Genomic DNA, 23,934 nt, shown 5'->3' with positions numbered 1-23,934 from the left:
GACGACCCCACCATAGCACGCGGTAACGGACCGAAAATTAGGGTTGGCCGTGTACTTCCGGGGTCAATTGCAGCTGCCTATCGGTCACATTTGGGAAAATGGCCGATTTAATCACCGGCTACCGTGCGCAAGTAATAACAAAGCGCAATCGTACAATATTAGAAACAGTTTATGTACACGGGTATAATTTTTAAACGTTCCATTGGTTACACCACCGTCATCGTCACGATAACGGCAATGATTTTAACAGCGTTCCGTAGTCTTGGCAGTCCAATACGTTTTCAATCCATGCAATATATCAATGGTAATGCATCAGTCACCGGTATGGAAACGGTTCGTTTTTAGCTAGTCGTCTGTGCGTAGATCTGGTTGTAAACTGAAAAAATAAATTATGCGCAGTTATTAAAGTATATCTAAATAAGTAGCAAGAGTTGGAGTGTTTTCTACACAACGAACTAAAATATGGAAATCGATAACATTGGACACGGTTATAATGATTACTAATTATGAATAATAAAAAAAAAAAACAAAACCCTTTTAAAAACTCTGTACAATACATTCGTTTTAGTACCGTACTTAATATTTATTATTGTTCTTAGGTAGCGGACAAAAAAAAATACTTTTAAAAGTTTTAATCTGAGTTCGAAACAAACAGTTTTTAATTGTAAACAAGTTTTGTGGAAAAAGAAAATAAGTTCCGAACAAGTCTAACTGACGTTTCGTTAACATCCCACGCTGCGCAATACACATCATAAAGTAATATTATATTATTATGTACACGATTGAATCTATTACACCGTTGTCGCTTTAGATATTCGATTGATTTTTGCACGCGTACATTACCGCCTGAACTGTTGATGAGCCTGACGAGTCGTTCTACGCCGGAAACACCCGTCGGCTGGCAATCATCGTCGTTCGTGTGCGAGTACGTGAGACTTGTCGAACTTGTCTCTCGTCGAGTCCTTACCGTCCGAACGTCGTTTTAACGGCCGTTTGGTTTCAAGAAGAATGTCGCGCGCACTTGAAGCACGTGTCTGCGTCGGCAAAGGGCGAAGGTCGCAACGGTGAAACGGGGACGCGAGTGCGCGCACGGTGATCGGGGAAGGAGGTAAAACTACTTCCCCTTTAGATTGCGGATTAATGACGAATTAGCATATAAAGTGACGGTTATGTCGGGGCGAATGTCGCTGGCGCTGGCCCCGGGCAACTTAAAACACCGTCCGCCGCCCCGCCGGTACACTCCACCGATACCCGTCTAATGACCATGGGATTACCCCGGTAAAGGCGCGCGCGGAGTGGATTTGTTCTTGTTTACCGAATCTATTATCATAATTTCCCCTTGATCGCGTCACACGCGCACGGACTAAGACGACGACGGCGAAGACTGGAACACGTAAACGCGAATTTGAATTATAATCGCGACGATGGAGTGCCGGGTGAGCGATGTGTGCGCGCGCGTGTGTACGGCCAGGGGAGGGGGTGAAAACCTTGATCGTTATTGTTAGGAGGACGCGGAGCAGATCTTTCTCGTACGGTTTCCAGCAAACCTTTTACGATGTTCGCACGCGCGGTACGCGCACGTGACGTATACACCATGTATATGTGTGTGCATGTATCACGATAACACACATGTTGACTATATTTTATACGTCTGTTGGACCAGTGACATGTACTCGGCTGCAGCTTTGATCACAGGTTCGTCGGTCGGTAATTCGATTTCATTAAAAAACAAAGACTTAAAAGGTCAACCGTGCATTATATTACATGATATTCACCTATAATCTATCGTTTGTTTCTTCGGCGTTGTAGATTCGTTACACTTACGGATTCGCTTTAAAATATTTTCGATGTTTAGTGGTATATACGTTCAAAGATTTTTCCGGTAAATTTGTGTTCTACCGGTGAAAAATTTAGAGATGGGTGTGTAACACATGAATCTGAGCCCTGTTTAAACAACTGAAATACCGTTCGTCCGTTCCCTGTGTGTTCAGTGGCGTATCTAGAATTTTTTTTTTTTTTTTTGGGGGGGAGGTTAGTTAGTTTATACGTAGTATGATATCTTGAAAGTAATAGGGTCCGCCGGGCGCTGTGTCGATTAAATTAATTAAACGTTGAAAATTTTTTTTGGGGGGGGGGGTTGTAACCCCTTAACCTGGATACGCCATTGTGTGCGTGTGTGCGTGCGCGTTATTGCTGCCGGACAAGCGTGAAAAAAATGAGGCACTACCGGCTTTATGTACTCATAACACGGTATGTACTACTTACGGCAGGGACTATACAATAGGTACTGCGCCGTTATGTCGACGCCGCCGCCCGTCAGCCATTTTCGTCGTCGCTAATTAATTAACGGACTTTGATAAAAACCCACGGTATAGTGTTGTTTGGCCGTCGCGTTATAAACTTTTTTTTTACGGCCCGGCGGTAATTAGAGCTGTTCGTGATGGGATTTGCGGACGGCAAAAGAGTATTTGAGAGCTTCATTTCCTAGTGCAGTTTTTCGTTCGGTTTTTTTTGCCCTTTTTCCTGCATTATTTTTTTATTTATATTCTTTTTCTCCCGGCCATAATTAAAACGTATATAAAAGAATTCGAAATCCGGCCGGGGCGCGATCGTGAATGCACTCGTAGGATGTGTAACGTGAGGGAAAACGTCACGCGGATAAAACGTATAATACATCCACAGCGCACAATACGTAATATAAATCATAAAAACAGCATCCCCCCCCCGGAGTCGACGACCCGCGTGCGCGTGTAAATATCCTTCGCTATCAAAAGTGTCTCTGTACAGCGGGTACGCTTTAAACGCGTTTCTATGCGTACCTTTACGTATGTATACATACTGGTCGTAATGTACACATATTATACGTATTACCTATTTAAGGACCTCTGACATTTTGTGTTGATATTATATGTATTAAACGAGGAGATTTTTTTTTTTTTATTCCAGTTAACCTGGCCGTATACGACGTGCGATTCAAAGTATTGTGTGATAATACCGTTTTGACACGGGTAGTGCGTGGCCCAGGGGGGGGGGGAGGAGGCGAAAACATTAGGAATATTGCGAAAAAGTACGGAGCAGCGTTACAACGTCGACTTGAAATTGATCGCCTCTCTTATTCGAACCTTTTATTGTAACACGCGCAACGCCGGGCGTACAGCAAATGCATCTAAAATGTTTTTGGAAGGGGTGCTAAAATCACTGATAATTTACCATCTGGCTCGAACATTTCAACTGCCGTAGTAAAAATGTCTTTTATCTTGTCTCCATTTGCGTATTTCTTTTATGTTTATATAACCAATCATCTGACCAAAAGCATTTTTAAATTTTATTAAAAAAAAAAATAATAATAAAAAATAAAAAGTAATAATTATATTAGACGTACTATCATTGTGGTATGTACAACGATAAGCAATATGAATTTATTTTATTGGTTTGTCTGCGATTTTATTCTGTAACCGAGTGATCGTAATTACCGCAAATAGGCACTTTTAAAATTTATTTCGAAAAAAGGAAAAATATCTAATCTCGCTATTGTAGGCGGTTTCCGCTTAAAACCGTAAAAATTCGATTTTTTTTCCAATATGTTGGAATATCGATTTTCCTCCGCGATATTATGTTAGTAATAAGAAATCAAGTTATCTTTTAGCGGACGTGTAAAAATAAAACGAACACATAAACGTACAAATAAATACATCACAGTCAATAACGGAACACTGGGTATTTTAAGGAATGTTACAGGGGATCCCGAGCAAATGTCGACCACGCAATAATTATCGTACTGAAAAAAAAAAAAAATTGTTCATAATCATGACATTGTTACCGTTTGTACGATCTATCATTCGAATCCGTTCGAAAACGTTGCGAAAGGCAGATCGCCGGGTGTGCTCAAAGATCTAGGATCGCGATCCATGCGAACGATTTCGGATGGAAGAAACATCATCGCTCTCCGCCTCGCCAACCGGTGGCGCGTCCACGTGCACTTAGGGACTTATCCGCCGGGGCCGTTGTTAAAAACGCATTCGTTCGAGCGAACGTTTCGACCAGGTACGCGCGTGCACAGCTCCAGTCAAAGTTTGGTAACCGCGAACCCTCCCGTCCGCCTACCACCCGGCAACCATATCCTCCGTGCCCTATGCGCACGCGAACCTCGGAAAGTTTCTTATCGAAGATTTCAGAATCAACCGCATACTTTCAAAGCTCCCGCCGCGTCTCAAACTTGGACCGATCGAACTTGCAAAAGCCGCTGTGCGAGGTCGGTCGGCCGGTCGGTCGGTCGGCCGAGGCCAAGTCGAAACGCGTTAAAACGGAGTTCCGACTTGACGAACAATCCGCTCGAACAAACTTCGTCTCCCGCCGCCCCCGCAGCCCCCGCCGATTTGGTTTGCTGCGCACAGCCTACGCGGCATCGTGTCGATAACTCCTGGGGCACATTCGATACGCTCGCCGGGAACGATTCACCGCCGCAAATCAGTGCCGTCGGTTTTGTTTTCGTCCCGAGCACACGTTTGCATCGCGGAGATCAGTACGAGTCATTCCGTTTCTCTGTTAAATATTCGCAACTTGAAAACTTGAACAACTTGCCGATACACGCTGCACATCACCTCTCCTATGATTGTCAACACTCCGAGACTTTATACATCAAAATTATATCATACTTACCGATATATCTCTACGGAGAAGAGTAATTTTTCGCGAAAACAACGTGTCGATAAAGTATTCAATAACGATAGCGAAAAAGTGTAAAACATTGTAACCCGCTGGAAGTTTCTAAATAAGAATAACGGTCCTCCCGTGACTATTACTTTCGAATATTCTCTACTCACTGTTATAATACTAGTATCGTACGATATTTTATTAACTATAGATGTGTTTGACGGTTGTTCTCGGACATGATTTTTCCGTATTTCGCGTCGCTGTCGCACGACAGTTGTTATCGTGTTGGCTTAAAACCAGGGGTGGCCAACCCAAATTATCTTGCTGGCCACTTTGGAAACACAACACGAATCCGCGGGCCACGTGTACAATTATATTCGTATTTTGCTGCAATACAAAAAAAATTTGGAGTAAACATTTTAAACAGGATTAATTATTATTAAAAAATAATTTTTGGTGTATTAATTATTTGAAATGAATAGAATGAATAATTATTGTTTTTATAACCGTATACCTGAATCTAATTCTTTCAAGAACTCTTTAAACTGTCGATGCGGAAGGGCATGTGATCGAATGTAATTCACTGTTTTTTATGACTACTAGAATAACATGGTTCATCGACAAATACTTGGGAACAAAGATTTTGTTGATGAATCAGTTTGTTAATAATACGGATTCCGTGTTGTGTGGGCATTCCAGAATATTTTATTGGGAAAAAAAATAATTTTTTATTCTTAAATGTTTGATAATCTCGCGCGCCGCAAACATTCCAAGGCCGTCCACATGCGGTCCGCGGGCCGCGGGTTGGCCATCCCTGGCTAAAACGATATGTGCCAAGACCGTTGTAGAATGTTGATAACACTTTTATACCTTTCAAATAGCGTTATGGGTTTACGCCGTGGATAAAAATAATTACATTTAATTCATGTTTTACCTATATACTTAGAATATTATATATTACCGTCAAATGAAAAATAATGCCTGGCTTCGTACACCTTATAAAGTGGGTTGACATTTTTTTCGTGTCGTATTATTTAATTAATTCAACAAATTATACTATAATTAATTTTAATTTAATCCTAAATGGTCCTCATTATGTAAATTACAAGTACAGAGTACACTATCTCTTGTGCAATATATATGTTGCGTATGTTCATTATCATATTATATAATTAGTTTTACACTCAAACGTGATATTTAATAACTATTTAAGAAGATATTTTATTTTGCTTGTCCCACCGTGGTCAAATCGTACCTATCGTTTGCTATCACCCTCTTTTTCTCTATGTATATTTGTAGCTTCTGCATCGTGATGCGGGAAACTATATGGTAATCCGTTGAAAACTTTTCGAACATCGTTTAAACGTGATTCAGGGTAGGGAAACAAAAAGTGACAATAAAAACTTATATTCAACGTGCATGTTATTCGACAAATCGTCTTTATTGCGTATACTTGATTTCTGCCAAGTCTCTGGACGATTTGATTGCACTTGCACTAATCCACGAGAACATTGCAAATTTTATACGAAACACGATTATATATATCTACAAACATATGGTAAGATATGGCATGCGTAAACCGCGCCTAAATTACCTTGTTTTAGGTGAACTGCGCTCTGATTATAATTTAGTTCAAAAGAGATGTACCTATGAAAACTGCGCCTCGATTACAACTTTAATGTTCACGTGTTATCTTACTATTGTGATATGAATATTGATGGTTTACACGATATGCAACATTGATCTACTAGTATCCGAACTTTGAATTAAATTGATTTAATAATCAGTGAAGTCACCGCGATGGTCGATCGATTCGTGTCGCAGCGCGAAAAGTGCTTGAAAATAATATCAAATTTTACGTTTCGTTGAAGTAATCGAGCTTTATGTTCAGGTGAGTTAAGTGGCGAGTTAAAAATTGCAAGGCTTTATTAAAAACGGTAGCTGATGACGATGGAATAACATAACGAAACCTAAACATCAATATCGAATTTTGGATATAATCTTGGACACTTTACGTATACGATTATGTGTTGACCCTTGCATTGGTCGTAGTTTATAGCCACCAGCGGGATATTGTAATTAAGCCTAAGGCTTGCGGTCGTAGCGTACATGGCATGGGGGAGGGGGGGAGAGAGACTCTTATGAACATGCGAGAGATAAGGGCACATGTGTGGCGGAGGATCGTTACGGCGGTCGGCGTCAGAGGAGTAATCCTGGCGCGAACGCGGGTTAGTAGTAACGGCCACGGCAGGGCGAGAGGAGACAGAGAACCTTATCCAGAGAAGGGACGCGCATACGGATGGGAAGGAAAAGAGCGGGCGCACAGTTACTGGAAAATACATTACGGCGTGCCGTAGCGGTGGTGTCTCTTATCGCGTGAGGGCCGAGAACCGTTCGAGAGAGAACCGCGGCAGCACCGCCGACCAACCGCATTCGGTTTCCGTTCACGCCTCCCTCTTCACCCCCGCACCCCGACACAGCAGCGGCCGATCCTAATGTCGGACGGTCGGACGGTCGGACGGTCGGTCGGCGGCGCGCCCGTTCTCCGGGGAAGCATAAATCATCGGACGCCGGTTCGCCGGGCACGAAACTTTTCGGCGGAGCTCTTCTCTGCGCTCGCGGCGCGCGACGGGATTGTTTTTGAAGTTTTAATCGCGACGACCCTGCGCGCGGATGCGCCGACCTAACCGGATCCGAAATCCTGTCCTCCCGAAACGCCGCGGTTAACGCAATAACAACAATGGTACGCGCCTCTGTTGCCGTGCCCTTCGGGTCGAAAGGACCTGTAACGATGCACTATTTTTTTTTCCGCGACCGATTCATCGCTGCACATCCCGTTACACGCTAAACATTTTTACGCGCTTAACGTACAATTGTTACGCGTGTCCACGCGGCCGTCACGCACCTGTCGAGATTGACCCTCAGCCGGGGATGCTGAACCGTCGTGATCTCTGGGTCGAAAAAGGGTGAGCGCGGACCGGTTGGCGAGGGATAACATGCCGGTAACGCAAGGTGGTTGCGAAAAGAACGCTAATGGAGAACTAACGTTTGGTCATTTTTTTTTTTACTTTTTCCTAACCAGTCCCTCGACGTCCGTACAACGTGTCGACGGTGATCGTAAATCGATGTAATCTCGCAATGGCAATGCAACGGTAAATATTCTCAACGCAGTGTTGCGCTCAGAGTTATTCGAACACTCGATCAGTATATTCTACCGCGTTGTTCGAAACGAAAAAACACCCATCGAAGGGTGAGTCCACGAAATACTGAAATCTTTTCGGAAATGTACTACTGCTAATATTGCAGGGGGAGGGATGGCCGATTATTTTCGCTAACGTTATAGTTCGACAATATAATATCAATAATTATAATAATAATAATAATTACATGTTATTTGAACGTATATTTTCCCTGTTATAGTGTTATAGAGTTTTCAATAAAAATACACATGTCAGTCAGCCGGTTCGGGAGAGGTGCGAACATGCTCCGCACCGCACCATCTTCGATATGCATACAACTATAGACAACTCTCAAACGTGCGCTAATAATCTAGTCTTCTGGCCCGGAGGTACGCCAACAGCTGCGTTTACTAGTCGCAAATCAATTATTTCGCATCGCATGTTCTGGTATTAAAATTTATTCCCCTTTACATCATCATTCACTTCACCGGTTCACGTCGTCGAGTACCTTCGATCTTTGTGACAAAGTGTACCTGTGATTCTGTTTCATGTCGAAATCAAAAATCACCCATTGGAAATTTAAAATTCGTGAATGGGAAAGTTTGTTTTTGGAATTCCTCGACAGTTTTTGAAGAATCCAATGAAAATTTGTTGAACAACTGAACGATTTGAAAGAGAAACCCGCCTATGTTTACATCTATCTTTTAGAGACTTAACATTTTAAATTATTAAATCACAAAATCCAGAACACATAATTGCAAATAATAAGGACAATACGAAGGCAGTTTATACGATCATGGAAATTCGTTGTAATTTATCTCTACAGCAATACCGCACGGTATACTTTTATTTCTATAAATATGCATTGAACGTGTTATGAAATTAAGCTTCTAAAACGTTTCTTTTTTCTTCGTATCACACGCTCCGTTGAAATTTTTCCATTTTTTCGATTTTAAATACAGAACTCGAACGAATAAATATCATATACACAATGTAATTGTTCAAAAATTCTACCTCTGATATTTTATAATGTTATATTATTGTAACGTACACGAATACATTATACATAGGCATAAAATATATTATAATAATATGATGCGCTGCTCTTGCTCTTTGCATCCGGCGGACGTTCGGCGGGTGGCGAAAGTACGTATATATACGTATACATTCAATATAATACCATAACAATGTCGAAACTTGTTCCCTCGCAGCTCGTTATTTCCCATTCGCAATATTCACGCTCGAAAAGTCGCCGTAGCTGCTGCAGTGTGCCTGCAAATAAAATTATAGGCTTAAAAAATACATATATACCTTTTTGGTTATATTATTTTTTATATGTTATAATATACGTGCCGTATACGTGAGTGCATACGAGCATTATGCGCGCACAGGAAGAAACTGTTTCCTGCGAGTCGCTTACTGTTTTCTAACATCCTTTTATTATGAACCTGTATTCTATCGATTATCGAGTTCAACCGGTGAATATATGGCTTAATATTTAGCCTTATAACAATAATACGCATATAATTATTTAGGTACGCTGTATACCGTCGTGTTTTCACTATGCAGTAGTTAATAAATAGACACCGCGTACCATAGGACATTTTAATTTTCAAAATTAAATGTTTACCAATAGTAAAAAACAATATATTTGATTCGGTTTGTGGACTGTATTGTGGACGTGCGTGCGTACGTGCCCGTCGCACCTACGGACGGGATTAAAAAACGCGCTTTCACCTGAATTATTCTACGGGAGATTATGTTAATACAAACGCGGGCTGTTATTATTACGCATATATTGCACTGCAAATATTTGATCGCCCGAAACAGTGGCGAGTTCGTAACGATTACAGCGGTAGACGCGGCGCGTGGAGTAAGTACGACGGGTAGTGAACAAGTAAATTAGGTAAAATGTGTGCTAACATGATTATGCGTACCTACCGAGCGCAGTTATCGCGTTTAATCCAATGGCGTACTTCTAGGGGGAGTGACGACTCAAATTCTTTCTATAATTCAGACTCAAAATTTACAAATCAAATTTTGGTAATATTTAAATCGGGCGAATCCTAAATATTTGTGGTTTTTTTTTTTTTTAATCTAATGTCGGATCCACTTAGAATCGACTTTTGTGTAATTTTTTTTTTTTTACATCTGTCTGTGTTTTGAAAGTTACGCTTGTGTTTTATTTGATTTTTCACTAAGTATGGACCCGACAAAAAGCCCAATTCAGTATTCACAGCCACGCGTTAGGTTAGGTTAGGTTATCAAAAGTGATCCACATTAAAAAAAATGTGTAATGTGTATCTCACATACTCGTATAATCGATTCCTTAAATACGGATTCAGAGAGGGAGGGGGTTGACCGCCCCCCCTCGCCCCCTAAAATACGCCCCTGGTTTAATCTACTGCAGCGTTGCGAATCGTAACACTACGGACCGTTACGTTTTAGTCCAGTGGTGGCCGAAGTGTTCGGCGGTCGCGACGATGCACCGCTGACGATTAGAAGTTTCCTATTGAGAACACGACTGCAACCGCGAACAACGCGCGCGCAGTATATATTATCACTGTGGTCACGCACTGCGCAGCGGAGCGCCATAAGCACACGTTTGGACAAAATACATAACACGCGCGGTGGTGCTGCTAACTACTTGGTCCACGGTGCATCGGTGCATAATTTTTTTTTTTTTTTTTATGCGAATCGAATATGAAAACAATCTTATTACACGTACGCAGTATTTCGATTGAAGTCCGCTGCGAATTCATTTCCCCCCAGGAAATGCGTTAAAATACTCTGCAGTCGACCCGGATGAATAAATGCTTTGACGGAATATGCATAACGGAACAGTAAAACGTTACGGAGAAACGAACGATGTTCTGTTTGAAAACTATTACGTCGTAACCGTCGATTTATTTATCCCCCGCCCACCGCGAAAACGATGATTTTGTTTACTTTTTTTACTCGAGCGTTACGCGAGTATCGAAAACAAATCTCGGATCACGTGCACTGCATTAGTGCTCAGTGAACGGCATGCGTTTCGCTTTCGAAATACCAAATTACTCGACGCTGTGATTTTGTGATTATTACGTGCGAGGATTTATTTAAAAAGGTACACGAAACGTCTCCACAAAATTATGAGCGTACAGAGAACGATGGAGAGAGAGAGAGAGAGAGAGAGAGAGTGATTGGGTCTTTGCGAACGAAGAAAAAAAAACAGAAATCACACCGAGTTCAATGGGTTTGATTATCCGGGAGTGCAAGCGTTGCGGTCGTAGTACACGAAATGAGAATTCCGCCGTACCGTACGACGTTTTGAGCGTTTACGGCTCTGTCGACGACGACGCTTAATCGAGTTCCGGATTTAAGCGCGCGAATAACGCGGCTCGGTCTGCACGTATTGCACACACCCCCGAACACGTTACAACGTACCGACGAGCGCGGTGGTAAAAACGTGCAGTTTTAAAGAAGGGCAACTGCGCGTTGTGTATACGTGTTACGTTTATTTTTTTCGTACTTTATATACACGTTTCCGTTACGGCTTGGTGCTGGAAACGGGACGAGAAGTCGATCGAACCGAAGGGGTTTTTTTAACACACCCCCACCCATCCCCCTACCGGTCGGAAGAGAACAAAATAAGTAGAAACGAAACAAAACGCGGTCGTTTTCCGATGTCGAGATCGACGTCGATTATTACGCCGCCGCCGCCGCCGCCGCCGTCGCAGCCGATTTCAATACGGTCATTCGTATTCCACACGCGTGACCTTCCGCCCCTCCGCCGGCGATCTTCGTTTTGGGTTCCGGATTTAGGGCGGCGGCGAGTAATGCTAGTATGTGACAGTTGTGCGAAAACGGAAAAGCAGCAATGATTGATCGCAAACCGATTTTTGTCCACGTCCGCGATTCTTCCGCCCGCTACCGTCCCTCCCCGATGCGCCCACGTCCTTCGACGCGTCGTCAAAACCCCACGCGAGAACAGCCTAACCTCACGGTATTATTAGTCTGGTTCGAGAAAACGTCACGCGGAGCAAACGTATCGAATCGTCCTGACACGAGATTTTATTTCGTAAACCGTGTGCAATTGGACACTTGATCTATTATATTGTACCTGGCTGTTCGAAAATTCCATTGAAATCAACCGAACGATTATTTGTGCGACGAAAAAAAAAAAGCGTACCGCTCTCCAAAAGGTACGAAAAGGAACATTGTACGTACAATTATTTGTAAGGCTTTTTAGAATTTCGAATAATTTAAATTCGAGCGTGAACAAAGGGCGAGAACACTTAAGAAATCGCCCCGATGACACCGTGGTTCACGCATGCACATTTATCTTTATATGTATAAATGCGAAAATGAAATCTTTGTCACACATATTCTCCGATACTAATCCGATAGTTTTAACGAAAGAGTACGTCGCGGAGCAGGTTTCAAGCTTGATTTCAATTCTATTAGTTAATCGAATGATTATTATTATTATTTCGAATTGTTTATAAATACATTTCATTGGTGACTCAAAGAATGAAGTAAAAATGCGTTTGTCTGTTGCTTCCGATACCGATAAACAAATATTGTACGATTTAAAAAAGACGATTATGACTTATTTTTTTTTTTAATTTTTATCTGCTTATAGTAACCTAACCTAAATTAAAGATTAGCATTTATTTGGAAGGGCGTAGCCGGATAATTCCACTGGTATGTTATGTGCGTAAATCGCCGAAAGGTCATCTCCTCGCCCCCGCGAACTGTGGCCGCCATCATACGGCGTACGCGTAATGCGGACAAGGTTTAAGGATCGTGTCTTGTTTACACGTGGTGGTGGCGGTGGTGGTGGTGGGGCGGTGGCGAGCCTTTGACAGAGGGATAGAAATCACGTCGACCGGGGAATGGCTTTTACGCGCGCCCGGCGAAAGGGTACGGCCAAAGGCCAAAACTTTGCAAAGGCCAGTTACCGCGGGCACCGCCGCCTCCCATCGACAATCGCTCGCGACGCAGTGCACGTCACGTAACGGAAGGGCTTCCTTCGATCCCGTTCGAAAATCCCCTTTGTTCTCGAATTAATCATAAGTCCTTTTACGCGTCCGCACCGCCACCACCGATGCCAAGACCATTAAAATACTCCGTCGAGGTCGACCACTTGACAACGTTAATTACGTGTCCATCGTATTATACGCAGCAATGACTGCGCTACTTACACGCCTGTTCTAACTTCCACACCAATACATTATGACCTTTTAATCGAACGTGGTTTTTTTCCAAATTCGCTACAAACTAATTTTCCGACATGCGAAACGATCGCAATCTCCAATTCATACACATCAAAATTCTTAATAATCCACATTAATTATGTCAACAGTTACGTTGAAAACCGTGCTTAATAGACCATATTTTTTTATGTATACTTAATGGGTGTAAATAAATCATAAAAATTAATCTAAAAACCCTAAAACGTTACACTCAATTCAAATATAATATTTTAAACCCTTGAAAACTGTCACTGCTATTTTTTAAACTCGGCTAATCCGTAAGTCCGATTTCGAGTGTCCTTAACTTGTTGTCGTATGTAATCTCAGATATCAATAAAGTCTTAACGAAGAAGTGTCGAAGAAAACGTGACAGAGACTGTGATTTTGATTTAAACTACGGGCTATCGGGCTACAGCTTTTATACCGTACCCGTAGTTGTACGCGGTTGTCTCGAACGTTTTATTATTTTAATGAACTACTGTAAAACTATACTCGTATCATCGTAAATGTGTGCGATAATACTTTTATTCGGACTCGTCAGTATTCTGCGTGCAAACCGTTTTCAAATACGATCACTTTACTGCACTGTGCCGTTGGGTAATCCAAATTAATAATTCCGTTACTTTTCAGATAAACGGTAATTATTCACCACCGTAATGGGCTTTTAATTAATAATTCGTTTAGTGCGTTCCCCCTACCGCGATTGTATAGATAACGCGTTTCGCAAGACACCGCCACCAGAACAACTCGTATACAACGATTTGTGTACAATCGATTTTATTTCCTGAGGTTTCCCAAGTATTTCGTTTTTTTCTCCCTTTTCGCGGGACGCACACGACTCATCACTCGTGTATTATGCTAAACACCTGCAAATCGGTATGAAACGTAAAATTGCACAACCCTGCGATGCGCTAGGGGAGCAATGCGATCACTGTTGTAACACCTCATCACCGTGATGTATACCGCTGTGTAGAGTAACCGGTCATTTTGGTGAAATCCATTTCGGCGAATGTGTACAACGGTGAATCCGCGAAACCATGAAACCGAAGATTTACCGGCTAAATTTTTTTTTTAAAAAATGAGATTTAAAAATTTCAATTCAATATTATAATATACGAGTAATTCAATGATTGGTCAATAATTACTTCATTAAAAAGAGATATTCTAGAACATCTAATATATCTATTATATTATATTCTATAATATATATTAAGGGTATCTTTGCTTAAAAATTTAAATTTAAAATTATATAATTCAATCATTTAAAATTTAGTAAAAATTTAAAAGTCAATATTGTATGCCACAAACTTTTTGAATATGGTATTTATGTCTTGATCTTAATATTTTTCCACCTTAGTTTTTATGTTTTCTGCGGTTTCTTCCATTTTAATTTTTGTTTATCTTCTTTGCCAGTCTCGACGTGTACCACTTTTAATTTAGCTAGTCCAACCTCACTTCTTTGTAGACCTTCAAACATCTTTCGAATCCATAATAACTGAATAACTGAAAGTTATCGTTATAACGTTATCGGACAAACAACAATAATATAATTGAAAAATACAATTAAAGATAAAACCTGTGACTGTACGATCGCCACCGATAACGTATTCAGTTGGGAACAAGCTCTCTGTGTTATGTTTATTTAAAGATTTGTCTTTAGTGCATTTTCACCGACATATCCGTTCGCTGATTTATCCGTTCGCCGATGCATCCATTCGCCAATATACGCTTTCGTCGAGATGTCCTAAATCATTAAATATCCTAAACGCCGCTGTGTAGCTTTGCGGAGGCGTTCATATAACCCTGTTGGCACGATGCGTGTTCAGTCGTCCGAGAGCGATTCGTTTACCGACTGTTAGTGTGTAACCGAAAGAACGAGCAAGAGAAGTTGACTTTCTACGATAAAACGATTCGATCGTTACAAGAGAGAGAGAAAGAAAAAAACTGGTTAGTTATTTATTTTACCCTGGTTGCCGGCCGGTCGCGGTAGCGAACGGGAAACCGATAATTATCATTGCCGAGCGCGCGCGCGTTGATTTATCGATATCATTCGGTTCGAATGAAAAGAGCGTAGTTTTTTTCTCCTACCGGGAAGCATTGATGGCGCGGCGGCGACGGACGTGAAACCGGAGTGAAGTTCACGTAACACAGACGGGTGTGCTTTTAAGGGCGCGAAACGTCGTCCTTTTGATGCCTCTCCTCGTCCTTCGCCGCACGCGCGCACACAAACGCGACGGAGCACTTGGAGTCCGTGCACGCGGGCGGCCGGCAGAAGAATAGCCGCGGCGGTTGCGTTTGACAGTTTGCAAATGTCTACGGGAGCGCCATTACCGTCGCCGCCGCCGTCGAATAGGAATCGGCACTCGCAAAAGTTGGACTTTTTTTTTTTTTTTTCCATACGCATACACGTATACATATTTATATATGCTCGTGTACAATATCTATATGATATATATTATTTTCTCTCTTCCGTCGCCGGTCGTCGCCGGTGGTGCGTTTATATACACACGTATATATATATATATCTGTATATGTGTACGCGAACCGAGCCGTAGAAATGACACCGGAATTGATAGCTTTTCACCGGTATATGGTACCCCAGGGTGTTGTGCGCGTTTCCCGCGAGGGCGGAGGGCGCGGGAATCGAGGATAGCGAAAAGAAGAAAAAAAAAAAAAAAAAAAGAAGAAAAAAAAAAAGGAACACGCCACTATCGCCACCGAGGACAAACGCGTTGCGTCGGCGATGGCCTATCATTTATTTCGCCGCGAAAAGAAAGCCGCAGGACCCGCCGACCGTCACCATGACCCCTCGTAGATCGTAGGTGTATTTCGCGCTCTCGTACACGAGAATTTTTTACACGCATCGGTATTGTGTGTGTGTGTACAACTCCTCTGCATCGCACTTCAATCCTTACCTACCTGTCCTTAGTATACTTACGCGGGTTTCTCAGAGTATCCGTGAGCGAAAAAATGCGTCTTGACTATTTATTTTTCGTTTTTCGCAACCCTTCTTTTTTATACGCAAACCGTTGACTCCGACGAATGCCAAATATGATTTTATTATATTACACTATCGTCCTGCCGGTTTATATGTGATTTACTAATGTAAATATAAGAGTTAACGAGCTGTTTGGGATGCATAATCTATAATTTGTCGTAGAAAAATGTGAAAAAATTGTTTAATTGTATTTATCTATGTTATAGAACATGGATTTATCGTTGCCTACCATAGTGATCAATTTTATTCTTTATCGACGTTGGTTTCTGGTTGCACAGGTTTTTTTTTTCACTAAATTAATACAACCTGACGACATTTGATTTATGCAATCGAAATAACTGTAATAATAATTATTTTTATGTTTGTTTTAACATCCGTGTTACCAAATGTCTAAAAACCATTTACTAGGGCTGGTATGATCATGGAAAGATTTTAAAGACATCAAATTTTAAAATTTCTCCGAACAGCACCAATCATTTGACACAATATCGCATAAAAATGGGTCCAATAGTTTTAGAGTTTAACTATCTCGAATATAACAATTTTTATGTTTATGGAGTATAACATTTGGACGAGTGGACTAGTCACAATATCGGCATCCGAGAAACGGTGTGTTTTCAGATATGTTTTCGGGAAATGAACAAATCGGACATTTAAAGTTCTACATTTTTAGTAAATATACTATTGAAGGTATGCAAGTAGGTATACCTAAGACTTACTCCAATAACTAAGACTTTTACATTTTGTGAATATTCGATTTTCAAAGATTAGAAAATTGCGATAAAGTAAAGGGTTTTAAGAAAATATTACAAAAATCATACATATTGTTTACGAAGTTATTGAAAAATACCCGTTGATAAAAAGGACATTCAGGCCACCGAAGCTGATTTTTTCAAAACATTCTACACAAGTTAGGTGAGGTTTAAAAGCATTTATGTAAATATTATTATACCGATTAATTAACAATGGTGTATAAAACGATTGTTTTGCGATTTTTGTATGAAAAGATTTACTAAAACTTCTATTAGCGATTTGTGATAGAAAATGTTTCATATGCTTACGTATGCAAGATAACTGAACCGTATACAATTATGATCTTATATAGGTCAACCTTTAAAGTAGACCACCTTTGGTCACATGACCATCCCGTTATGCTCTACAACACGTTCATTAGACCCTTCAAAGTGCTCCTCGTGGCTGCATGTACACCGATTGCTCCATTAGTATTCAGTTTGTGTGTACACGGACTTGGACGATCTCATTAATCAAATACAAAGCAACTATAACATCGAAGTACGAATTCTGTGCGAGTGTCGAAGTGTCCAGCATTAGTTCATGAAATCTTGCGTCCGTTTTACTTCATTCCAACCTCACTCTTTTCTAGTGTCATTAGCACCCGTAGACCGACGACGATTCAAGTAAGTGTTATTTTATTTAGCTTCCAAGATTGTTCAGTTACTCTGATACCCTAAAACCTTCGTTACCCCAAATGTCCTCTCTTGAAAAAGGATAAAGGTGATCAATCCAAACTTTAATATTCTATCTACATCTCCCCTATTATCCCATCCCTTGTCTTATCCAAATATTTACCACTTTCTCTTTTTTTTCTTTCGTTTTGGGATATTAGATATATTATGCTATATGCTGTGCGTACATTATCATGAGCTAGTCATATTAATGCGCTGAGAAAATCTAATACTCATCGTAAACAATGCCTAACTTTCTAGGAGTTAAACAACAACACGAGATATTATATAACACGTTACACTCGAAAACTTCTTACCGTACGTATACATACATAATATATATGTATATTCGTTTTGAGGAGAACTTCAATATTATTCCTTATCACAACATCCTTCGCGTGCGTGTATTAATATAATACACGCACCTATACTAACAAATAGTTTACTTAGCAATTAACAAACTTTATTATTAAACGCGGGATAACGGCCACGAGTTTTCAGCAGGAAAATACATAATGCTATACGAACAGGAGAATCCGTATACGCGTTCAGCGAACCGTGCGCAAGAGTGGTCGCTCCGACGGGTTTAAACCGTTGTGCGTTTGTTCGATCGCGGTAACCACATAGCGGCCGGTCGACGAACGACGATCGTTATTTTCGTTCGTACGGTATCGTCAAACATAACGTTTACCCAGTGCTTAACTTGAGGGGGGACGCAGGGGTAACCCGACCCATTTTCAGAAATTTTAGCGTCCCCTTACTATTATTACGTTTTAATAATAATGCTTTACAAGTGTTGGGGACGCTATTTACTTTAAAGTAAAAAGAGTTCCCCTTCTTTAATTTCGTCAAGTCAAGTGCGATTCGAATACCAGAGTGCGGAGGCGCGTTTTACGCGGCGACAAAAAACGGGGTAATTCGGCGTCGTACACCCGCATCGTCCGGTAATACGTTCCAGTCGTAGGCGAAACTAGAGGGGTGATATAGGGAATTTAGCACCCCCGAGTTCGAATGAAGCGCTCTTGTCTTTTTTTCTGATCTATATAATCCATAGTAATCACGGTTAAATACCGTTTAATTTTACTCTCAGCAATTTCAGCACCTCCAATATTTGGGCTCTAGTTACGCGCCCATAGAAACACGTGTACGATCGATAGTTGCACTGGACAAGAGATACCACTTCGGTGTACGTCCTGGCGCGGGCGATGCCGGTGGCTGCGGACCGCGCGGGCGTACATAACGAATATCGGTTTTTTTTTTTTTTTTTGTACGAGTATATATTTTCATTTTTTTCGCCATCTTCGATCCCTTTGCGCCGTAACGCACCGCGCTACTGCCATCGCCGTCCTTATTGTATCCGTCCGTGTGCACACGCGTGGGATGGGAAATGTGTTTTCGAAAGGACGGAAAGATGCTAGTCCTGCGGCGGTCGTGCGGAAGGCGCGGAAAAGAAGTCGAAGAAGTAATGGAAGTGTACCGCGTGCGGAACGGGGTCGAGGGACGGCACGGTTAGAGGGCTACGCCGAGGAAAATAGCTACATTTATTTCGCGCACCAACGGTGCACGCGCGTATATATTCCATCCCTCCCCCGCCCTTGGGCACCATATCTTTCCGTGATTTGAAATACGAGCTCCTCTCGGGAAAACCGGGCATTCAGGACCGTCGACGACCAGCTGTTTGTCCCCACACGCGGCGCACGAGGACACGCATTTCACGGTCCGCGAGTACCGCCGAAGACCGTCTTCACGCGTCCTTGCGCTCGGCTCCTTCGTGAAAACCACCGCCCGTCGGCTAGGGATTTTCTTTCTTCTCCCCCCTGTCCCTTTCACGTTTCCCGCGAAACACGTATCCCTCTCCCGATCGAAGCCGATCGCTCCGGACCGAGTGGCGTATGCACGGAACTCCCGACGAGCAATAACATGCTTACCGTTTGTGTACCTGTGTGGATCATCCCTGCCGTTCGTCGGGGCATTCATGTTCAATCGGGTGTGCGTTTTTCCTACACACGTGTACCGGTTTCCACGGACGGCTGAATGTACGCAGTCGGTCGCGCAAGAAAAGAATCGAAAACCCCATACGAATGAAAATAACCGTTCGATGTGCGCGGCTACCTCCCGTCCAAAACCCCGCATCTTACGCGACCGAACTTCACCACTCCTTCGGTGGCTTTAGGACTTCGATTGAACTTTATGCTACGCGCGAATACGCGCTTTATGTTACTTACAGACTTGCGAACCGGTCGGCAACTCGAATACTATCGACCGGTGCACAGATGTTTATCAACTACTTATTGCGTACCCTACGTTCAACATTTAAACGCGTCTTCAGTCTCGATCACGACTGATCGGTGTGCGTCTTCCGGTAGGATCGAGTATCGCGTATTTATGCGTACACTTCCAATCGGTTCAATGAGGACTGTACGCATTTTATGGCGACGTTATTTTACTAAGAAATATTACTAGTTGTAATATAAAATCGTTGAATGTTTCTCAGGGAATCCCGGTAAGGTTATATATTTACACAGACGATTGAATGTAGATACAACATAATTATCTGCCGTAAACATAGGTATTGCAGTGTATATGTACTGGAACGAATAAATAAATGTAATTCGTCGACTATACCTGTACTACGTGTTCGCATTTAAGGGACGGTTTGAGGAAGGAAATCCTACCCTGGCACGTTTATTGGAGGGAAAATATTTTATTATTTAGTATAAATAATGTTCGTCTCGAATTGGCACATAGTTACTATACGTCGTACTCACTGATTACATCCGATGTATACCGCCCATTGCCGATACACACAAATTAAAACCGTAAGCAATTTATTAAACATTTCATTCGCTGATGAACGTTTTCACGTCCACCACCGAAAATCCGTTTTTGATCTTTCCGTCTGTCTTCTGTAATATGATATCGTTTTACTCGATTAAAACATAATACAAGGTAAATTGTATTTGTGAAATGATAATTAAATCTACTTATCCTCTCCGACTTAGGAATAACTAACCTGTAATATCGTTTTCTATTCGATTTCAGCAATTCCTAGTATTACCATGATTTGTTTGCCGCGCGGGATGGGCACCGATACATTTGACATTATACATTTGGATTATCTATCTTCTATAAGTCTAGGTTTGCAGCGAAGATAAAGGGTTATAGATTAAGTAAATTTAAGTTAATATACGATTTCGATGCGTGCAGTTAAATACATTATAATATTTTTAAAAGGTAGGCACAACCATTGATGGTGTTAGAAAATATAAAGAATAATATTATACAACTTGAAGTATTTAGTTATAAACATTATAAATTTTTAAAATGAGATAATAATACAAATAAAGTTAAATTAAGATTAGATATAAAAATAACCATTCTAAAATTATTTATTTTAGCATTTTTCTTTTTAATACGAGAAGGTAATATATTATATATATATATATTATTGTATATTATTATATATAAATTGTTGTAATAGGGTCCAAACAAATTAACAAAATTCGTGTTAGATGCTTATAAATACGGCGAGAAATGCGCCGTATAATGTACACACTCATTAGCCGCGGACGCAAGTGCAATAAATGGGAACAACGTCTACAGATACTCGAGTTGGTCTAAAAATATTACGATAAGTATATTATAGTTATGCAAAAACAACTTTTAGTAAATATATATATATATATATATATATTTGGACTCAGCTCCTCTACTTAATTTTTCCCAATTCGAGCACTGCCAGTTACATATAAATATATATATATATATAGTAGAGGAGCTGAGTCCAACGATTTGAAAACTGCGTTCCGTGTGCGCAATTATTTAACATAGACTCGTGGGGGGGTTTTGTTCCTGGCTCCCCCCCTCCGCCAACCTTAAATATATTTCGAATGCCACTTTTCAGCTAAACTATTATTTAAATTCCAAATATAATATATTTTGATAGCAATACCAACATCCTACATGTTACAATAGAAAATAAAAATAAAATAATAATTAACATAATTGTAGGCGATCAGGCAGTCTCATAAATCGAATGATATAATCATATATTTGGTTTTTGTTTTTATTTATTTTTACTCTTTAGTGCGGGCCACGGCCTTAGAAGATTAGTTGTGGTGCGGGCATTTATTTTTTTCCGAAATGACGATATCGCCGATCGCCAATATTAATAACAAACCGTACAATGTATAAAGTATAATACACCAAATTCACAGACATTGCTATTTATATTTTTTCAGAAATTATGATGTTGTCCCTTATCATAACCACCATATAATCTTTAATTATGAAAATAGTTTTGATATTATAAATCGTAAAATTTGTTTTCAAATTGACGTAAATTGAAATTCACATAAAAATTATTTTGGACATCAATTAGGATGAACGTGACGTCCCCCCGTTCCAGTGAAAAAATATAGTTGCGGTACGTGAAAAAAAAAAATAGTAGAGGAGCTCCGTTTCCCTGCTCACCCCTCCAATTCGAGCACTGGTAACTGGTAACCTCGTAAAATAGAGGTACATCTCAAGAAGAGATTCGTTAGAACATATGTTTTGGATGATGAAACGTGGATCATAGCCGAAATTGAACACTAGAAACTTTTGAGATGTGATGTATGAAAAGGATTAGTTCGACAGAGAAGAAAACAAACCAAGAGGTATTAAAGGATAAAAACGTACATTCTTGCATGGGATTAAAGCGGGCGTTGTTGAATGGTTGGGCATGCTATGAGACCTACCTTAAAAAGTTGCATAATGTAATCGCATTTATATGAAAAGGGAACGTTTTCGTTCGTAAAACTCTTGTCTATGACCAACTGAAAATGATGCAAGAATCGAAATATATTTTACGACTTTTTTTTTTTTTTTTGGGGGGGGGGGGGGGAATAAAAAAATCTACTATCTAATTGTCCTAGAGGAGAAAATGAAAAATTCATACGTTTAGTGTAAATTAATGTCTGGCTACGAAAAGTGTATTAAATATATTTTCGCTTTTTGGTCTGGACGCGTGATAGAAACTAAATGGTTCGATTCCCTTAAAGGAGAATGTAAGAATTATCAGGTTGTAGATCAAATTAGAGAAGAAAAATGAAAATTATAATATACGTGCGTTCTCGGGAATGAGTTCGTTATATGTTCTCTTTGGATACGCGTATGGTATGTAAATAGTACGTAAGCTATGCCAATATACTAATATCGGTATACCTGTACGTAAATGCATCGAAAATGAAACGATGTGATGTACTGTTCCAGGGAAAACGTTCATAGTAATAATAACAACGCATAAAGGAAATACTTGTTCTCCCAGATCGCAATATACACTTTAAAATCATATTATTTCGTATCGTTGTACATAATATATGCATATTATCATTAAACTACCTCACTTTCAGTCGTCTATCTTTCTGGATGGACGACGACGACGAGTCGCAATATCGAGCACGGTGCCATGCGAGTCCACAAATATATAACAGACACATCCACTTTTTTTTTTTTTTGCCGTATATTATTACAAAATTCTACAAGGATTTATATATACGTACATACATTTCTTTTTCTTTTTTATAGTTTTTCCAACAACGAAAATGACGGATTTTTCCTTAACAAGGGTTTATGAAAACTGTGTGATATTAAATTGCAGTACGGCGGCGGTATTGCCTTTCAGTTCTTTTATTATTATTATTTTTTTTTTTTTTTTATCTCTCTTCTCCCCGCCGACACTCGACAATAGAGGAAAAAACTCTCAGATACACGTGCATACTTTTGCCTTCAACAATTTAATATGTATATAAATTGTATATTGTAATACGTGTATAGGAATACACGGTCGCGAATACCTGCACGTACGTGCAATTATAATACAATTTATTATAGACGTCAGACTTGGGAAAAAATACTTTTTAATGGTATATGAAATAAATTCTCGAACTATGAAAAATAGTATTCCGAATATATTATTTAAAATACTGTAATAGTATTCCAAATACTTTGAAATTTTTTTTTTCCCGAGATGTTATACTTGTATATTTTATTATCAACATAATTATCAACCGTTACTACAAAACGGGTAAATAACAATACTGTTCCTATTACAACAGTAGAAGACAAATTAATGTAATATAACTACAAAATTTAATGTACCTTTGTTAAAACAAAAAAAAAAAAGTGAACGTTATAAAGAGGTATTTAGATAACAGTAATCCAAACAATAGAAAAAAAAAAAATTTAAAAGTTACATTCGGGAATACTCGAAAACGATTTGGAATACTAAAAAGTGTTTTGGAACACTATCCGAATAGTCTCTTACCTAAATTTTTATTTTTCTCGAAATGTCTCGAAATGATTTATTGTCGTGTTGACGTTCTACGCGTGAGCGTACTTTTAATCGTTTGGTATTAATG

The 23,934-nt window shown here is 40.3% G+C and overlaps 1 protein-coding gene across 1 annotated transcript in view; it reads right to left on the bottom strand.

Moving 5' to 3' along the window:
- Positions 1–8,854: 8,854 nt before the first annotated feature.
- Positions 8,855–23,934, bottom strand: part of LOC112688833 — a 96,006-nt gene continuing 80,926 nt past the window's right edge. Inside the window, exon 4 of the mRNA XM_025562218.1 lies at positions 8,855–9,104. Coding sequence (XP_025418003.1) covers positions 9,068–9,104 — 37 coding nt within the window. The 3' untranslated portion in view covers positions 8,855–9,067. The remainder of the gene's footprint in view (positions 9,105–23,934) is intronic.

Source organism: Sipha flava, unplaced genomic scaffold (genome assembly GCF_003268045.1).
Source record: "Sipha flava isolate LNK unplaced genomic scaffold, YSA_version1 40_pilon_pilon, whole genome shotgun sequence".
In the NCBI taxonomy this organism is placed as follows: Eukaryota; Metazoa; Arthropoda; class Insecta; order Hemiptera; family Aphididae; genus Sipha; species Sipha flava.
The sequence above is the reverse complement of the archived record's forward strand: the minus strand, read 5'-3'. Positions and strand labels throughout refer to the sequence as shown.